Source organism: Salmo salar, chromosome ssa03 (genome assembly GCF_905237065.1).
Source record: "Salmo salar chromosome ssa03, Ssal_v3.1, whole genome shotgun sequence".
In the NCBI taxonomy this organism is placed as follows: domain Eukaryota; kingdom Metazoa; phylum Chordata; class Actinopteri; order Salmoniformes; family Salmonidae; genus Salmo; species Salmo salar.
In genome coordinates, this window is record NC_059444.1 from 94100348 (window position 1) to 94119126 (window position 18779).

Consider the following 18779-nt stretch of genomic DNA (forward strand, 5'->3'; position numbering starts at 1 on the left):
TATGTACTCTTTTGTTGACCCAGTCTTGTTACATGTTTATAGAATGTATACTTTTTAAAATACATCCTCTGAAAAAATGTGACCTAACCATTACCTCCCTCGCCCTACGTAGTCAGGGGAAATGATGTTGCACCAGCAGCACCGCTGATATTGCGATGAACAACATGCAAGACTTCACAATCACACCGTTACACAGCATCTGCACGGGTTGGCTTCATCCCCCATAGCGTGGTAGCTATGCGACCAAAACAGCGGAGAAGTTAACCCTCGCGCTTCAACGCTCTTAGTTGTTGCGGAAATTCACCCACTATAGTATGCTTTCACTTTGTACATCTACAATATAAATACTCTAAACACAATGATTGGGTAATGAATCCTGGAAAAATAGTGCATGTAACCTAAGGTCTGGTACCCGATCTACAAAGAATCTCAACGTCCTAGGAATCTCGTTAAACCTGTTTTACGACAACACCAAACTCCCAGCTCATAGTAGGTTTAAGGATGACGTTAAGACACTGCCTAGACAAACTCTGAGCCAAAATCAATTTATAAAAGTTGATCTCCGCTGGTAATCACGACAGTTTGAGGTACCGCAAAGGACAGATAGTGAAGACGCTCATTGACATTGTTGCAAATGATGGGGAATAACCAATCGTAATGAGGCATCGCCAGCTGTTAACTCTACAGCACGCTTCAGACAAGGACAGTGAATGTGACTGTACATCAAATGTTGTAATGGTAAAACTTTGATATAATTTTCGCCTGACAAGATCACTTTGTCTACTCTTATTTATTGCCTAATATGTTGGGATGCATAACCTTTTTGTTTTTTTCAACAATTCTGATTGTTTTTTGATTATACCGTTATGTCAACACAGTCGTCTCTCACCGGTTTAACAACTCTAAATCGCTTTTGATACAGTAGGCATCAATTAAGTCACTTGCCGATAATGTTGCATACAACGTTTGAAAGGCCTATAATTTTAATCGAACACAATCAAATGTTACATAAGATGTCTTCAATTTAGACATCTTTTTTTTAACAAGGTGATGTTGCGCTCCAAAGGGATACATTGAAATAACATGATGTAGGTAACTAAAGAAAGAAAGAAAAACGTGTTTCTTTATTAGCCTCGTGATTGTGAGTATATATTTAGGCATGTCTGTGAAATAGGCCTCGTAAAATAATTGTCAAAAGCGCAAAAGATAAAGACTATTGTAGCATGTAGGTCTTGATGATTTATGGATTGATCATATTTGTCACGACTTCCGCCGAAGTTGGCTCCTCTCCTTGTTCGGGCGGCTGTCGACGTCCCCGGCTTTCTAGCCATCGCCGCTCCATTCTTCAATTATCCATTGGTTTTGTCTTGTTCCATTCACACCTGGTTTGCATTCCCCAATCACACTAATTGTATTTATTCCTCTGTTCCCCCCTCATGTCTTTGTGTGAAATTATTTGTGTTTTACGCACTGGGCTAAGCGTTTGTTATTTTCCGTGTGTTTTCACGAAGCTTATTGTTATACATTTATGTTGCGTGACATTTGTGCGCGCTATACACTTTGCCTTGTTGGCTAGAGGAGGTTTTTGACGCAGCTGCGTCCATCTGTATATCTCTCCTGCCGTAATAAAGTGTGCGCCTGTTCACAATTCTCTGCTCTCCTGCACCTGACTTCACCACCAGTACGCACACGCCTGACAATATTACAACAGAAATATCAAAACAGTGTTTTTAAACACTTCAAAGCAATTGCAATGGGGCGCAGGGACCACTGACTCGCTGCATTGTTTTTATTATCAAGACACCTGCTGGTAACTCTTAACTGGTTAGGACAGCTCATGAGGTTATTATCCAGATACCTGCTGGTAACTCTTAACTGGTTAGGACAGCTCATGAGGAGTCCTAAATATCTGCTGACTATAGTGGAGTCATGACTAAAGAGGCTTCATGCATAGCTTTTTTTAACCATAAGAGTAAAATGTCTCTATTCTCAGCACTTTGTGACGCTTTGTGCATACGGGCCCTGTTGTTTGGAGGGTGTTTGAATGTAAACCCAATGTAAGTGTTATGATACACTGAAACTGTTGTCAAACAGAATTTACGTGCTCTGACTAGTCTTAAACACCCCAAAGTGGTTATTTAATCTGAATATTGGTGTTTTTAAGAGAGTGTTGTGAAAAGACGTTTAGGGGTTTTCCGTGTATGTAAAAGGCAGCATCAAAACACCTGTGTCTCTTATACGATCACATGGTTAACAAATCCAAATGGATTATATCCTAAATATTGATTGTTGATAAGGGCCTATGGACAATATTGTTTATGGAATTCCACATTTTTTCATTGCTTTATTTAGACCGACTAGAAACAGGAGACAGAAAAGGAGTGAAACTGGGACAAGCAGAAGCGGAAATTGGACCCACCACTTCTGGGGCAGTAAGATGGTACATTTCATTGAAATTTCCTCGGAATTTTACACAATCAACCACACAGCCACACTTTTAAAAAACGTTTCTGTGGTGAATTGAAATTGACTCAATAAATAACCAACATGTACTTTATAAAAATGAATGCAAGTCATTTCAATGATTTTTTTACATTTCATTTGACCAACATTCGTTTTTAGAATAAATCCAACTTAATATGTTTCTCAAAATGTAAGTATATTTTATATGAGGATAACCAAAAATGGAGAACATTTTGTGATTGAACTAATTGTCACGCCTGCTCCCCCTCCCAGGGATCCAGGCTACCCGTCATCATACGCACCTGTTACCATCATTACGCGCAGCTGCGCTCATTGGACTCACCTGGAATCCCTCACTTTGTTGATTGCCCCTGCATATATGTCTGCTCCTCTGTGTTGATCCCTGTAGTAGCATTGTTTGACGTGTCGCGTTTATGTCTAGACGCTGTGCCTGTTCCGTTGCATGTCCGTCTGTATTAAATGGTTCACTCCCTGTACCTGCTTATCATCTCCAGCGTTGGGCCTTACACTAATTGGAAGTATGGTTTTAAACTCCTTGTACTTCCTTTCTGGCCATGTGGTTCTGTTTTTAGAGGATTGTGGGTAATTCAAAAATGTTTAGACTTTATGTTTGCATGTTTGAATAAATAAAAATGTATGAGTATTAAGCAGCTTGTATCATGAGGTGTTAGGATCATGAGGAAGGGACAACGTTTGATGATGAGATCACCCTTTCCCACATTTCCACATTTTAATGGTACATGTAAATACACTGTCCTGCGATGCTGTGAAACCTCCAGTTACTGTTGGTGGATTGAGCACTGTGCTCAACAATACCTGTCAAAAGGGATTTAAACGGGCAAATAATCAGATACACTAATCAACTAAAATCCCCCAGAAGAAGGTATCTAACACTAGACAGGAAACACAAGACAGGAAACACCATGAAAGTGTTTAGACATTTTTTAGAGAGCTAGCGACTGGAAGGAGCTGCAAAAACCACTCAAACATCTCTTAATTTAAAGACTCAGTCATGGACACTTACTGACAGTTGGGGCTGCATTGCGTGATGTATTGTTGTCTCTACCTTCTTGCCCTTTGTGCTGTTGTCTGTGCCCAATGTTTGTATCGTGTTTTGTGCTGTTACCATGTTATGTTGTGATGTTGCCATGTTGTGTTGCTTCCATGTTGTTGTCATGTTGTGTTTCTACCATGCTGTGTTTTCAGGGATCTAATTCTGCACTAAACAAATCTTGAAACACCATAATAGTGTTTTCAACCTTTTCCAGTAGTCCTCCCTGTCAGTGGGAAGGTGTTACGCAACACTTGATGTTGGTGTTACAACACTGTGTCATGTTTCAGAACATCTCAGTATGATGTGTTTCAATACTCCAGCAAAGTTAAGGTTTGGTCTTCTTCAAGTTGGTGTTTTGGTGTTACAAAACACGTCCTTTTAACAGTGTACGTCATATTGCTGGCTCTACCTTTAACCTAGCCACTGTCCCAGGCCTTCCCCCCACCTTCGGTAGAAAACGCCTGGGCGCCCAAGGCTACTTTTAACCCTGTACCTGGGCATCCAATAGCTTTTTTCTTCCATAGCAGCATTAGAGTCACTCCAGTGATTATGTTAGCTCTAGTGTTATTTTTTTGAGCAGTGTGTTTCTATTATCGAGGTTGACACTAAGGATGTGGAGCGAGCAGGAAGGAATAAACTAGCGAAGTCCCGTTGCCCCCATGTTTAAGCAGTTTTGTACTGTTTCCTCTTCCGGTATTACAGGACGTTATGTGGTAGCAACTTACTTCAAAGAATGACTTCAAGACACGAATCCCAAAGAAACTAACCAGCCACACTGCACTGCACTGTACTGTATCAAATCATCCCTAGTGATGCTTGTTTTAATGAATCTCAAAGAAACTAACCAGCCACACTGCACTGCACTGTATCAAATCATCCCTAGTGATGCTTGTTTTAATGAATCCCAAAGAAACTAACCAGCCACACTGCACTGCACTGTACTGTATCAAATCATCCCTAGTGATGCTTGTTTTAATGAATCCCAAAGAAACTAACCAGCCACACTGCACTGCACTGTACTGTATCAAATCATCCCTAGTGATGCTTGTTTTAATGAATCCCAAAGAAACTAACCAGCCACACTGCACTGCACTGTACTGTATCAAATCATCCCTAGTGATGCTTGTTTTAATGAATCTCAAAGAAACTAACCAGCCACACTGCACTGCACTGTACTGTATCAAATCATCCCTAGTGATGCTTGTTTTAATGAATCCCAAAGAAACTAACCAGCCACACTGCACTGCACTGTACTGTATCAAATCATCCCTAGTGATGCTTGTTTTAATGAATCCCAAAGAAACTAACCAGCCACACTGCACTGCACTGTACTGTATCAAATCATCCCTAGTGATGCTTGTTTTAATGAATCCCAAAGAAACTAACCAGCCACACTGCACTGCACTGTACTGTATCAAATCATCCCTAGTGATGCTTGTTTTAATGAATCCCAAAGAAACAAACACATGATTCATGGTGTGTGCAACGCCAGGGTTGTGGGTTCGATTCCCACGGGATGCCAGTACAAAAAAATACATTTCAAAAAATAAAAAATGCATGAAATGAAATGTATGCATTCACTACTGTAAGTCGCTCTGGATAAGAGCGTCTGCTAAATGACTAAAATGTAATGTAAATGTAATAGGTTATTACTGTGTAACTAATTACCATTTTACTACGTCATTTATTAGTGAGTATCTGGGCTGTATGTATCAGGCATCTCAGAGTAGGAGTGTTGATCTAAGATCAGTTTTGAGATCATAATGCATGAGATTACATGGACAGGGGGACCTGATCCTAGACCAGCACTCCTACTCCTACTGCCCCTTTTAGATTACATGGACAGGTGGGACCTGATCCTAGACCAGCTCTATGACTGAATACTGGTCCTTTTAGATTACATGGACGGGGGGGACCTGATCCTAGACCAGCTCTATGACTGAATACTGGTCCTTTTAGATTACATGGACGGGGGGGACCTGATCCTAGACCAGCACTATAACTGAATACTGGTCCTTTTAGATTACATGGACAGGGGGGACCTGATCCTAGACCAGCTCTATGACTGAATACTGGTCCTTTTAGATTACATGGACAGGGGGGACCTGATCCTAGACCAGCTCTATGACTGAATACTGGTCCTTTTAGATTACATGGACAGGGGGACCTGATCCTAGACCAGCTCTATGACTGAATACTGGTCCTTTTAGATTACATGGACAGGGGGGACCTGATCCTAGACCAGCTCTATGACTGAATACTGGTCCTTTTAGATTACATGGACGGGGGGGACCTGATCCTAGACCAGCTCTATGACTGAATACTGTTCTTTTAGATTACATGGACGGGGGGACCTGATCCTAGACCAGCTCTATGACTGAATACTGGTCCTTTTAGATTACATGGACAGGTGGGACCTGATCCTAGACCAGCACTATGACTGAATACTGGTCCTTTTAGATTACATGGACAGGGGGGACCTGATCCTAGACCAGCTCTATGACTGAATACTGGTCCTTTTAGATTACATGGACAGGTGGGACCTGATCCTAGACCAGCTCTATGACTGAATACTGGTCCTTTTAGATTACATGGACAGGGGGGACCTGATCCTAGACCAGCTCTATGACTGAATACTGGTCCTTTTAGATTACATGGACAGGGGGACCTGATCCTAGACCAGCTCTATGACTGAATACTGGTCCTTTTAGATTACATGGACAGGGGGGACCTGATCCTAGACCAGCACTATAACTGAATACTGGTCCTTTTAGATTACATGGACAGGGGGGACCTGATCCTAGACCAGCTCTATGACTGAATACTGGTCCTTTTAGATTACATGGACAGGGGGGACCTGATCCTAGACCAGCTCTATGACTGAATACTGGTCCTTTTAGATTACATGGACAGGTGGGACCTGATCCTAGACCAGCACTATGACTGAATACTGGTCCTTTTAGATTACATGGACAGGGGGGACCTGATCCTAGACCAGCTCTATGACTGAATACTGGTCCTTTTAGATTACATGGACAGGGGGGACCTGATCCTAGACCAGCTCTATAACTGAATACTGGTCCTTTTAGATTACATGGACAGGGGGGACCTGATCCTAGACCAGCTCTATGACTGAATACTGGTCCTTTTAGATTACATGGACAGGGGGGACCTGATCCTAGACCAGCTCTATGACTGAATACTGGTCCTTTTAGATTACATGGACAGGGGGGACCTGATCCTAGACCAGCTCTATAACTGAATACTGGTCCTTTTAGATTACATGGACAGGTGGGACCTGATCCTAGACCAGCTCTATAACTGAATACTGGTCCTTTTAGATTACATGGACAGGTGGGACCTGATCCTAGATCAGCTCTACGACTCCTACGCTTGATACAGACGTTGATTTCTGTGTTGGTTTTGCCATGGTTGAGTCTGTGTTTACTCTGAGAGGGGAAGGTAGAGATGGTGGTAGAATGAGCAGAACAGCAACCTTCAGAGATATCATCTGGTAATGGACTGTGTTCTCTTGGCAATCATCTATCAGCCAGAGATAATCAATGGGGAGCGGCCATTGTGATACAGATGTAGCTCAAGCTCTTCTCCTGGAGCCCTATCTCTCATACAGCCAAGTGATCATCTCATTCAAGCTGATGAAATTTCAGATCGTTGCAATATTTAAACAATTCCGCTATTTTTTAGAATTTTTTTATTGATCATGACCCAGTAACTTTTGTTCTATAAATCTGTGTTCAAATTGAAAGCCATAGCTCTGGTCCATGGAGTTACGTGTGTTCATATTGAAAGCCCTAGCTGTGGTCCAGGGAGTTAAGTGTGTTCATATTGAAAGCCCTAGCTGTGGTCCAGGGAGTTACGTGTGTTCATATTGAAAGCCCTAGCTGTGGTCCAGGGAGTTACGTGTGTTCATATTGAAAGCCCTAGCTGTGGTCCAGGGAGTTACGTGTGTTCATATTGAAAGCCATAGCTCTGGTCCAGGGAGTTACGTGTGTTCATATTGAAAGCCCTAGCTGTGGTCCAGGGAGTTACGTGTGTTCATATTGAAAGCCCTAGCTCTGGTCCAGGGAGTTATGTGTGTGGCTTGCTGTATGTAACGTTGTGGACCGGAGCTATGAAACCCACAACGTCTGTTAATTCGTTCGTCAGTTCTCTTTGACCCACTGTCAGGACCAGGACAGGCATGTGCATTGTATTATTTTTGAGACACAATCTTCAGGTCTGACTGATAAGATTAGGTGTGCAGGTTTGACAGAGAAGGTCCAATTAGTGTGCACAAGCCAAAGCATTATTACTTGGAGTGAAATCTTTCTTGCTCTCTCTCTCTATCTCTCTCTCTCTCAATTCAATTTCAATTTCAATTTAAGGGGCTTTATTGGCATGGGAAACATATGTTTACTTTGCCAAAGCAAGTTAATAGATAATAAACAAAAGTGAAATAACAAAAAAAAGAAGGAATAGAGATATTTAAAATGTCATATTATGTCTATATACAGTGTTGTAAACATCAATATGGGTTATATTTACAATGGTGTTTGTTCAGCACTGGTTGCCCTTTTCTTGTGGCAACAGGTCACAAATCTTGCTGCTGTGATGGCACACTGTGGTATTTCACCCAATAGATATGGGAGTTTATCAAAATTGGATTTGTTTTCAAATTATTTGTGGATCTGTGTAATCTGAGGGAAATATGTGTCTCTAATATGGTCATACATTTGGCAGGAGGTTAGGAAGTGCAGCTCAGTTTCCACCTCATTTTGTGGGCAGTGTGCACATAGCCTGTCCTCTCTTGAGAGCCAGGTCTGCCTACGGCAGCCTTTCTCAATAGCAAGGCTATACTCACTGAGTCTGTACATAGTCAAAGATTTCCTTAATTTTGGGTCAGTCACAGTGATCAGCCATTCAGCCACTGTTTACACGCTGTTTAGGGAAAATAACATTCTAGTGTTAATTTGTTAATTCTTTCCAATGTGTCAAGTAATTATCTTTTTGTTTTCTCATAATTTGGTTGGGTGTAATTGTGCTGCTGTCCTGGGGCTCTGTGGGGTGTGTTTGTGTTTGTGAACAGAGCCCCAGGACCAGCTTGCTTAGAGGACTTCTCCAGGTTCATCTCTCTGTAGGTGATGGATTTGTTATGAAAGGTTTGGGAATCACTTCCTTTTAGGTGATTATAGAATTTAACTTCTCTTTTCTGGATTTAGAAAGTTAGCGGGTATCGGCCTAATTCTGCTCTACATGTTTATTTGGTGTTTTACGTTGTACACTGAGATATTTTTGCAGAATTCTGCATGCAGAGTCTCAATTTGGTGTTTGTCCCATTTTGTGAAGTCTTGGTTGGTGAGCAGACCCCAGACCTCACAACCATAAAGGGCAATGGGTTCTATAATTGATTGGTATGTTGGGTACTTCAGTAAATAGTACCCGCAAAACACCAGTCTCAACGTCAACAGTGAAGCGGCGACTCCGGGATGCTGGCCTTCCAGGCAGAGTTCCTCTGTCCAGTGTCTGTGTTCTTTTTCCCCATCTTAATCTTTTCGCTTTATTGGCCAGTCTGAGATATGGCTTTTTCTTTGCAACTCTGCGTATAAGGCCAGCATCCCGGAGTCACCGCTTCACTGTTGACTTTGAGACTGGTGTTTTGCGGGTACTATTTACAGAAGTTGCCAGTTGAGGACTTGTGAGGCATCTGTTTCTCAAACTAGACACACTAATGTACTTGTCCTCTTGCTCAGTTGTGCACCGGGGCCTTTTACAAGGCCGGGTGCAGCATAGGAACACCTATGTGAGAAAGCTATTCATTGACTACAGCTCAGCGTTCAACACCATAGTGCCCTCAAAGCTCATCACTAAGCTAAGGACCACTAAGCTAAGGACTAAGCTAAACACCTCCCTCTGGAACTGGATCCTGGACTTCCTGACGGGCCGCCCCCAGGTGGTGAGGGTAGGTAACAACACATCTGCCACGCTGATCCTCAACACGGGGGCCCCTCAGGGGTGCGTGCTCAGTCCCCTCCTGTACTCCCTGTTCATGACTGCACGGCCAGGCACGACTCCAACACCATCATTAAGTTTGCAGATGACACAACAGTGTCACCGACAACGATGAGACAGCCTATAGGGAGGAGGTCAGAGACCTGACCGTGTGGTGCAGGGACAACAACCTCTCCCTCAACGTGATCAAGACAAAGGAGATGATTGTGGACAACAGGAAAAGGAAGACCGAGCACGCCCCCATTCTCATCGACCGGGCTGTAGTGGAGCAGGTTGAGAGCTTCAAGTTCCTTGGTGTCCACATCACCAACAAACTAACATGGTCCAAGCACACCACGACAGTCGTGAAGAGAGCACGACAAAACCTATTTCCCTCAGGAGACTGAAATGATTTGGCATGGGTCCTTAGATCCTCAAAAGGTTTTACAGCTGCACCATCGAGAGCATCCTGACGGTTTGCATCACTGCCTGGTATGGCAACTGCTAGGCCTGCAACCGCAAGGTACTGCAGAGGGTAGTGCGTACAGCCCAGTACATCACCGGGGCCAAGCTTCCTGCCATCCAGGACTTCTATACCAGGCGGTGTCAGAGGAAGGCCCTAAAAATTGTCAAAGACTCCAGCAACCTTAGTCATAGACTGTTCTCTCTGCTACCGCACGGCAAAGCGGTATCGGAGCACCAAGTCTAGGTCCAAGACACTTCTAAACAGCTTCTATCCCAAAGCCATAAGACTCCTGAATGTCTAATAAAATGGCTACCCAGACTATTTGCATTGCCCCCCCTTCTATGCTGCTGCTACTCTCTGTTATTATCTATGTATAGTCACTTTAATAACTCTACCTACATGTACATATTACCTCAATACCAGTACCCCCACACATTAACTCTGTACCGGTACCCCCTGTATATAGCCCCACTATTGTTATTTTACTGCTGCTCTTTAATTATTTGTTATTTTTATCTCTTACATTTTTAGGTATTTTCATAAAACTGCATTGTTGGTTAAGGGCTTGTAAGTAAGCATTTCACTGTAAGGTCAACACCTGTTGTATTCGGCGCATGTGACAAATAACATTTGATTTAATTAGCAGACTGTTCTAGTGTCCTCGCCAATTCATTGATACATATGTTCAAGAGGGTGGGGCTCAAGTTGCATCCCTGTCTCAACCCCCAGCACTGTGGAAAGAAATGTGTGTTTTTTCCAAATTTTTACCGCACACTTGTTGTTTGTGGATTTTATTATGTCGTATATTTTTCCCCCAACACCACTTTCCATCAATTTGTATAGCAGACCCTCATGCCAAATTGGGTCAAAAGCTTTTTTGAAATCAACAAAGCATGAGAAGACTTTGCCTTTGTTTTGGTTTCTTGTTTTGATTTCTTGTTAACAAACTATAGTTTTGGCAAGTCGGTTAGGACATCTACTTTGTGCATGACACAAGTCATTTTTCCAACAATTGTTTACAGACAGATTATTTCACTTATAATTCACTGTATCACAATTTCAGTGGGTCAGAAGTTTACATACACTAAGTTGACTGTGCCTTTAAACAGCTTGGAAAATTCCAGAAAATGATGTCATGGCTTTAGAAGCTTCTGATAGGCTTATTGACATAATTTCAGTCAATTGGAGGTGTACCTGTGGATGTATTTCAAGGCCTACCATCAAACTCAGTGCCTCTTTGCTTGACATCATGGGAAAATCAAAAGAAATCAGCCAAGACCTCAGAAAAACATTGTAGACCTCCACAAGTCTGGTTCATCCTTGGGAGCAATTTCCAAACGCCTGAAGGTACCATGTTCATCTGTACAAACAATAGTACACAAGTATAAACACCATGGGACCACGCAGCCGTCATACCACTCAGGAAGGAGATGCGTTCTGTGTCCTAGAGATTAACGTACTTTGGTGCGAAAAGTGCAAATCAATCCCAGAACAACAGCAAAGGACCTTGTGAAGATGCTGGAGGAAACAGGTACAAAAGTATCTATATCCACAGTAAAACGAGTCCTATATCAACATAACCTGAAAGGCCGCTCAGCAAGGAAGAAGCCACTGCTCCAAAACCGCCATTAAAAAGCCAGACTACGGTTTGAAACTGCACATGGGGACAAAGATCGAACTTTTTGGAGAAATGTCCTCTGGTCTGATGAAACAAAAATAGAACTGTTTGGCCATAATGACCATCATTATGTTTGGAGGAAAAAGGGAACGCTTGCAAGCCGAAGAACACCATCCCAACCGTGAAGCACGGAGGTGGCAGCATCATGATGTGGGGATGCTTTGCTGCAGGAGGGACTGGTGCACTTCACAAAATAGATGGCAACATGAGGCAGGAAAATTATGTGGATATATTGAAGCAACATCTCAAAACATTAGTCAGGAAATTAAAGCTTGGTCGCAAATGGGTCTTCCAAACGGACAATGACCCCAAGCATACTTCCAAAGTTGTAGCAAAATAGCTTAAGGACAACAAAGTCAAGGTATTGGAGTGGCCATCACAAAGCCCTGACCTCAATCCTATAGAAAATTTGTGGGCAGAACTGAAAAAGCGTGGGCGAGCAAGGAGGCCTACAAATCTGACTCAGTTACACCAGCTCTGTCAGGAGCCAAAATTCACCCAACTTATTGTGGGAAGCTTGTGGAAGGCTACCCGAAATGTTTGACCCAAGTTAAACAATTTAAAGGCAACGCTACGAAATACTAATTGAGTGTATGTAAACTTCTGACCCACTGGGAATGTGATGAAAGAAATAAAAGCTGAAATAACTCTCAACTATTATTCTGACATTTCACATTCTTAAAATAAAGTGGTGATCCTAACTGACCTAAAACAGGGAATTCTTTATAGAATTAAATGTCAGGAATTGTGAAAAATTGAGTTTAAATGTATTTGGCTAAGGTGTATGTAAACTTCTGACTTCAACTGTATATGTTTTTGCTGTTTGTTCTTTGTTATAGAGCCAAAAAGATTGGAGAAGTGGTTTATACATCTCCATTTTGGATAGATAACTCTTTGTGTTGGTTGTTTAGTGTTTTCCCATTTTCCCAGAAGCGTTTGGATTCTATGAATTCTTCAGTTACATTGAGTTGGTTTCTGACGTGCTGTTCCTTCTTTTTCCATAGTGTGTTTATGAATTGTTTTAGTGATTCACCATAGTCAAGGCGTAAGCTCAGGTTTTCTGGGTCTCTATGTTTTTGGTTAGATAGGTTTCTCAATTTCTTTCTTATGTTGTTAGCTTGACATTTTTAGATTCAGTAGGGAAGCTGAGAGGTCATATATATTGTTTAGGTTTTCTACTGCTAAGTTTACACCTTCACTATTACAGTGGAACGTTTTGTCCAGGAAGTTGTCTAAAAGGGATTGAATTTGCTGTTCCCTAATTGTTTTTTTGGTAGGTTTCCACACTACTTTCCTTCCATCTATAGCATTTCTTAATATTATTCAGTTCCTTTGTCTTTGATGCCTCATGATTGAGTATTGCTCTGTTCAAGTAGACTGATTTTGCTTTGATCTGATAAGGGTGTCAATGGGCTGACTGTGAACGCTCTGTGAGTCTCTGTGTTGAGGTCAGTGATAAAGTAGTCTACAGTCTCTCTCTCCCTTCTCTCTCTCTCTCTGGACTATTTAGGAGCAAGAGGCAGTGGCTCGTGTGAGGCACGTGTAACACTAATGAGTCAACAGTCTCTCTCTATTCCTCTCGCTCTTTCACTCTTTCCCTCTCTCTCACTCCCTGACTCTCTCTCTGTTCCTCTCTTTCTCTTTCTCGCTCTTCTCTCTCTCAACAGACTCAGTGGCATGTGCAGTGCAACACTGATGAGTCAACAGTCAGGTCATTATTAACCTAAGGCCTAGCCTTATCGGGTTGCAAAATTCCAGTAATTTGACCCAAATTCACAGGTTTTCTAGAAATCCTGGTTGGAGGATTCCAGGATTTTGTCCTTAATCCCTCATAATATTTTTGTGTTTTATTTTTTTACACATATTTAACCCCTTATTTTTGTTGGCACCAAACTTCCTCCTTTCTTCTATGTGTTTACTTTCAGACAAGTCCCGTGACACTTGTGGGGGTCGTAGAGTCAAACGGAGAACACCATCATGTTTGGGAGAGTCTCCCCTTTCCATAGTGGGGTCGTATTAGTTTGGAAGCTACAGATGTTTTTGTGAGATGACCGATTTTGGGGATGTCTCATGGTCTTACCGACACCGTTGTAGCTCAGCCACCTTCCACTGCAGATGCGGAAGGTCGTCATAGGCTGATGTGATGGACTGAGACGCAGCCCCTGCAAAAAACAACAACTGATATCTGAAGTTTAAACTGACGGATTGTGATGGGTATTTTTTAATTATGTTACTTAGATAGATGCATCAACTGACTCTTAAGGATTTGAAATCACTACAAGGCTGCCGGCTAGAGCAGTATGGATGCTGTCTTAATTGGCCTGTCACCTCACCACCATCAACCACACACTGCTACTCCCGAGTGGCGCAGCAGTCTAAGGCACTGCATCTCAGTGCTAGAGGCGTCACTACAGACCCTGGTTTGATTCCAGGCTGTATCACAACTGGCCGTGATTGGGAGTTACAGAAAGACTAAATATGAAGGCCTTTTCTACATAGCTCAATTCTGATATTTTTCTGTCACTAATTGGCCTTTTGACCAATCAGATAAGCTCTGAAAATATCTGTTCTGAAAAGATCCGATGTGATTGATCAAAATACAAATTAGTTTAAAAAAAATCTGAATTTGGCTGCCTGTGTAAACACAGCCTTAGATGACCATAGATGCTGATTAAAGGTCATGTTTGTCCCTCTAATGGTTAAGGTTTGGGTAAGCTGATCTTAGTTCTGTGGCAAATTCTATACAAGGATCGATTGGCTACTACATCCAAGGCTGTGTGTGGACTCAGTGGCCTAATAATATAACATCTGTCCACAACATTCCTTCCTTCCTTCCTCCCCTCCCTTCCCTCTCCTCTCCTCTCCTCTCCTCCCCTCTCTCCCCTCCCTTTCCACTCCCTCCCTCCCTACTCCCTCCCTCCCCCTCCCACTCCCTCCCTCCCTACTCCCTCCCTCCCCCTCCCTTTCCTCCCTCCCTCCCTCCCTCCCTTTCCTCCCTCCCTCCCTTTCCTCCCTCCCTCCCTCCCTTCCTTATTAAAGATAAATAACCACTCAACAAGTCAGGTGATTTGCATAATTCCATTCCTACTTCAGTCTACTTCTTTATTTGTTTGTTTCTGTGTAGTTTCTTTTTTGGTCTTGTGCAATCCGCAAAACTTCGCACTTTTACAAATGATATCATCGGGACGTACATACAAAACGACCTGCTGGATCGTGTCCAATACGGGTACATGTAAACATTTAATAAGTATCAATACATCCAAATACATAGAATTAAAGCAAAATAAACATCATAATAAAAACTGTTAATCTCCTTTACGATTAAATACCAGAATGTTAATAATAATAAAAATAATAACAAACATAATACAAAGTTATGATGATGGTATAATTAAACAATTGAATTATTCTATTATAAAATATTTTTTGTAGCTCTAAAAACCGTGGTTATATTTGCGACATGTCAGTCATGCACCTGGTACAGTAGAGTCTTAACACCCCAGAGACAGATCACATGGTCTCTGGTACAGTAGAGTCTTAACACCCCAGAGACAGATCACATGGTCTCTGGTACAGTAGAGTCTTAACACCCCAGAGACAGATCACATGGTCTCTGGTACAGTAGAGTCTTAACACCCCAGAGACAGATCACATGGTCTCTGGTACATCCACTGCTCTTCCAAGGTGCCATCTGGGACGGAGCCTTTGTGACCTTGATTTAGTTTGGAGTTTGTCCTCTTGGGAATACTCAAATCGGTTTCATTGGTTCCATTATACAGGAAACACTAAACCAGTGGTTCCCAACATTTTTTTTCCCGGTTAGTGTACCACCAACTAAATTTCGCTCTGCCCAGAGTACCCCTGAAGTACCCCCTCATGTGCATTTTGACCAGTAGGCCTATGGTCTCATGAGTCTTCTCTAGTACCCCCTCTAGTACCCTCTCCTAGTACCCATGGGTTGGGAACCACTGAACTAAACTAAGCACAGCCCTGGACTGTGTACCAAATTGCACTATATTCCCTATATAGTGCATTACATTTGATCAGAGCCCTATGGGCCTGGTCAAAAGTAGTGCACTAAATAGGGATTAGAGCCCTATGGTCCCAGTCAAAAGTAGTACACTATTTAGGAAATAGGGTGCCTTTTATGACATAGTGGTATTTGAAAGCGTTTGACATTATATATTTGACCCAGGACTGTAACACACCCCAACACACCGGGTAAACAAACACCCAGTCCTGCCCCCCCCCCCCAATTAGAAATCATAATAATTATTATTATTTTTTTAATCACTTCATTCAAAAAATAACTTGGCACCCTAAAATGAGAGTCTTTTTTCCCTCTCGTTTATTTTGTCCTGGGTCATGTAACGGCTCTCCTGGAAGTCCTGTGGTTCCAGACCAGGTGTTAGTGTGTTCTAACGTGTACAACAGACACCTGTCTGTCTGTCTGTCCGCCCGCCCGCCTGTCTGTCCTCCTGTCCTTCCTTCCTTCGTTCTACCCTCACAGACGACGCCCCTGGCCACCTCGAGTTCCGTCGCGGCACCAATTTATCTACCAAAACACCAAAACAGACCGGGGTCAGGGGTCAGGTTGAATGGTTTTGGTCATAGTCTTGTTATAATAGAGACAACAGGGTTAAGGTTCCTTCCATGTCATTTCAGGCTACGTCCCAAATGGTATCCTATTCCCTGTAGTGCACTACTTTTAAACCAGAGCCCTATTTCCTATATGGTGAACTACCAGGGTCAAAAGTAGTGCACTATATAGGGAATAGGGTGACATTTGGGACGCGAACCTCAGTCAATTCAATGTAATTCCTGAACTGACTGAATTGAAATGGAATTGACCCCGACCCTGAGAGACAGACTAAAGATAACACGTCCACCTTTACCAATATCAACATCAAGGGGAAAAATGTTTTAGAAAACACTCCACTAACTAAGATAAATCCTGTGATTAATGCTCTTAGATAACGTTTTTCTAGGACCAGACACATGGGACAGACTAGACAGCGGTGTACAAATAGACTTCGTTATTCGTTCTAAAACACACAGTCATGCCAAGAAGTTTAAAAACAACATCATTATTGTAGTATGGTCACGTGGATATGTATCACGGCTTCCCTTCTCAGAGAATGTGACAGAACTACAGGTTGACCTTCATTTCAATAGGACATATAAACTAGTAGGGCATTACATAGGCAGCTTTTTCCCAACCTCTCCTCGGCAACCTGTCCATGTACTATTACAACCTCTCCTCGGCAACCTGTCCATGTACTATTACAACCTCTCCTCGGCAACCCCCAGCCTGTCCATGTACTATTACAACCTCTCCTCGGCAACCTGTCCATGTACTATTACAACCTCTCCTCGGCAACCCCCAGCCTGTCCATGTACTATTACAACCTCTCCTCGGCAACCCCCAGCCTGTCCATGTACTATTACAACCTCTCCTCGGCAACCCCCAGCCTGTCCATGTACTATTACAACCTCTCCTTGGCAACCCCCAGCCTGTCCATGTACTATTACAACCTCTCCTCGGCAACCTGTCCATGTACTATTACAACCTCTCCTCGGCAACCCCAGCCTGTCCATGTACTATTACAACCTCTCCTCGGCAACCCCCAGCCTGTCCATGTACTATTACAACCTCTCCTCGGCAACCCCCAGCCTGTCCATGTACTATTACAACCTCTCCTCGGCAACCCCCAGACTGTCCATGTACTATTACAACCTCTCCTCGGCAACCCCAGCCTGTCCATGTATTATTACAACCTCTCCTCGGCAACCTGTCCATGTACTATTACAACCTCTCCTCGGCAACCCCCAGCCTGTCCATGTACTATTACAACCTCTCCTCGGCAACCCCCAGCCTGTCCATGTATTATTACAACCTCTCCTCGGCAACCTGTCCATGTACTATTACAACCTCTCCTCGGCAACCCCCCAGCCTGTCCATGTACTATTACAACCTCTCCTCGGCAACCCCCAGCCTGTCCATGTACTATTACAACCTCTCCTCGGCAACCTGTCCATGTACTATTACAACCTCTCCTCGGCAACCCCCAGCCTGTCCATGTACTATTACAACCTCTCCTCGGCAACCCCCAGCCTGTCCATGTACTATTACAACCTCTCCTCGGCAACCTGTCCATGTACTATTACAACCTCTCCTCGGCAACCCCCAGCCTGTCCATGTACTATTACAACCTCTCCTCGGCAACCCCCAGCCTGTCCATGTACTATTACAACCTCTCCTCGGCAACCCCAGCCTGTCCATGTATTATTACAACCTCTCCTTGGCAACCCCCAGCCTGTCCATGTACTATTCCAACCTCTCCTTGGCAACCCCCAGCCTGTCCATGTACTATTCCAACCTCTCCTCGGCAACCCCCAGCCTGTCCATGTACTATTCCAACCTCTCCTCGGCAACCCCCAGCCTGTCCATGTATTATTCCAACCTCTCCTTGGCAACCCCCAGCCTGTCCATGTATTATTCCAACCTCTCCTCAGCAACCCCCAGCCTGTCCATGTATTATTCCAACCTCTCCTTGGCAACCCCCAGCCTGTCCATGTATTATTCCAACCTCTCCTCGGCAACCCCCAGCCTGTCCATGTATTATTCCAACCTCTCCTTGGCAACCCCCAGCCTGTCCATGTACTATTCCAACCTCTCCTTGGCAACCCCCAGCCTGTCCATGTACTATTACAACCTCTCCTCGGCAAACCCCAGCCTGTCCATGTACTATTACAACCTCTCCTCGGCAACCCCCCAGCCTGTCCATGTACTATTACAACCTCTCCTCGGCAACCCCCAGCCTGTCCATGTATTATTCCAACCTCTCCTTGGCAACCCCCAGCCTGTCCATGTATTATTCCATCCTCTCCTCGGCAACCCCCAGCCTGTCCATGTATTATTCCATCCTCTCCTTGGCAACCCCCAGCCTGTCCATGTATTTGAACTGTTCCAGAACTAGCACACCTGACGCTACAACCGGTCAACGAGCACTTGACTACTATAATCAGGCGCCAGTTCAGGGCTACAACAACATTGTGAAACGTCCCCGAGGAGAGATTTGAAAAAGGCTGACATAGAGAATCATGGG

At 43.4% G+C, this 18779-nt stretch overlaps 1 protein-coding gene and 2 long non-coding RNA genes across 6 annotated transcripts in view; 1 reads left to right on the forward strand and 2 right to left on the reverse strand.

The window, feature by feature from the left end:
• The first annotated feature begins 89 nt into the window (after nucleotides 1–89).
• Nucleotides 90–3134, forward strand: LOC106601763 (uncharacterized). Its single transcript, XR_001328087.2, has 3 exons — nucleotides 90–738; nucleotides 2353–2440; nucleotides 2737–3134. It is a non-coding gene; the product is annotated as an uncharacterized lncRNA (long non-coding RNA).
• An 11600-nt stretch (nucleotides 3135–14734) lies between these two features.
• The window catches only part of LOC106594630 (WD repeat domain phosphoinositide-interacting protein 1), a 59993-nt gene continuing 55948 nt past the window's right edge, over nucleotides 14735–18779 (reverse strand). For both annotated transcript variants that reach the window (XM_045715847.1, XM_045715848.1), the window contains exon 14: nucleotides 14735–16225. In XM_045715847.1, the coding sequence (XP_045571803.1) occupies nucleotides 16175–16225 (51 nt within the window). In that variant the 3' untranslated portion in view covers nucleotides 14735–16174. The remainder of the gene's footprint in view (nucleotides 16226–18779) is intronic.
• On the reverse strand, nucleotides 17260–18352 carry LOC123741750 (uncharacterized). Of its 3 annotated transcripts, none has more exons than XR_006769297.1 (3): nucleotides 17688–18352; nucleotides 17484–17602; nucleotides 17260–17365 (listed from the first exon to the last, which is right to left on the reverse strand). It is a non-coding gene; the product is annotated as an uncharacterized lncRNA (long non-coding RNA). The 3 variants fall into 3 exon arrangements; XR_006769296.1 differs by having other exon boundaries at nucleotides 17260–17386; nucleotides 17463–17602; XR_006769295.1 differs by having other exon boundaries at nucleotides 17286–17344; nucleotides 17463–17602.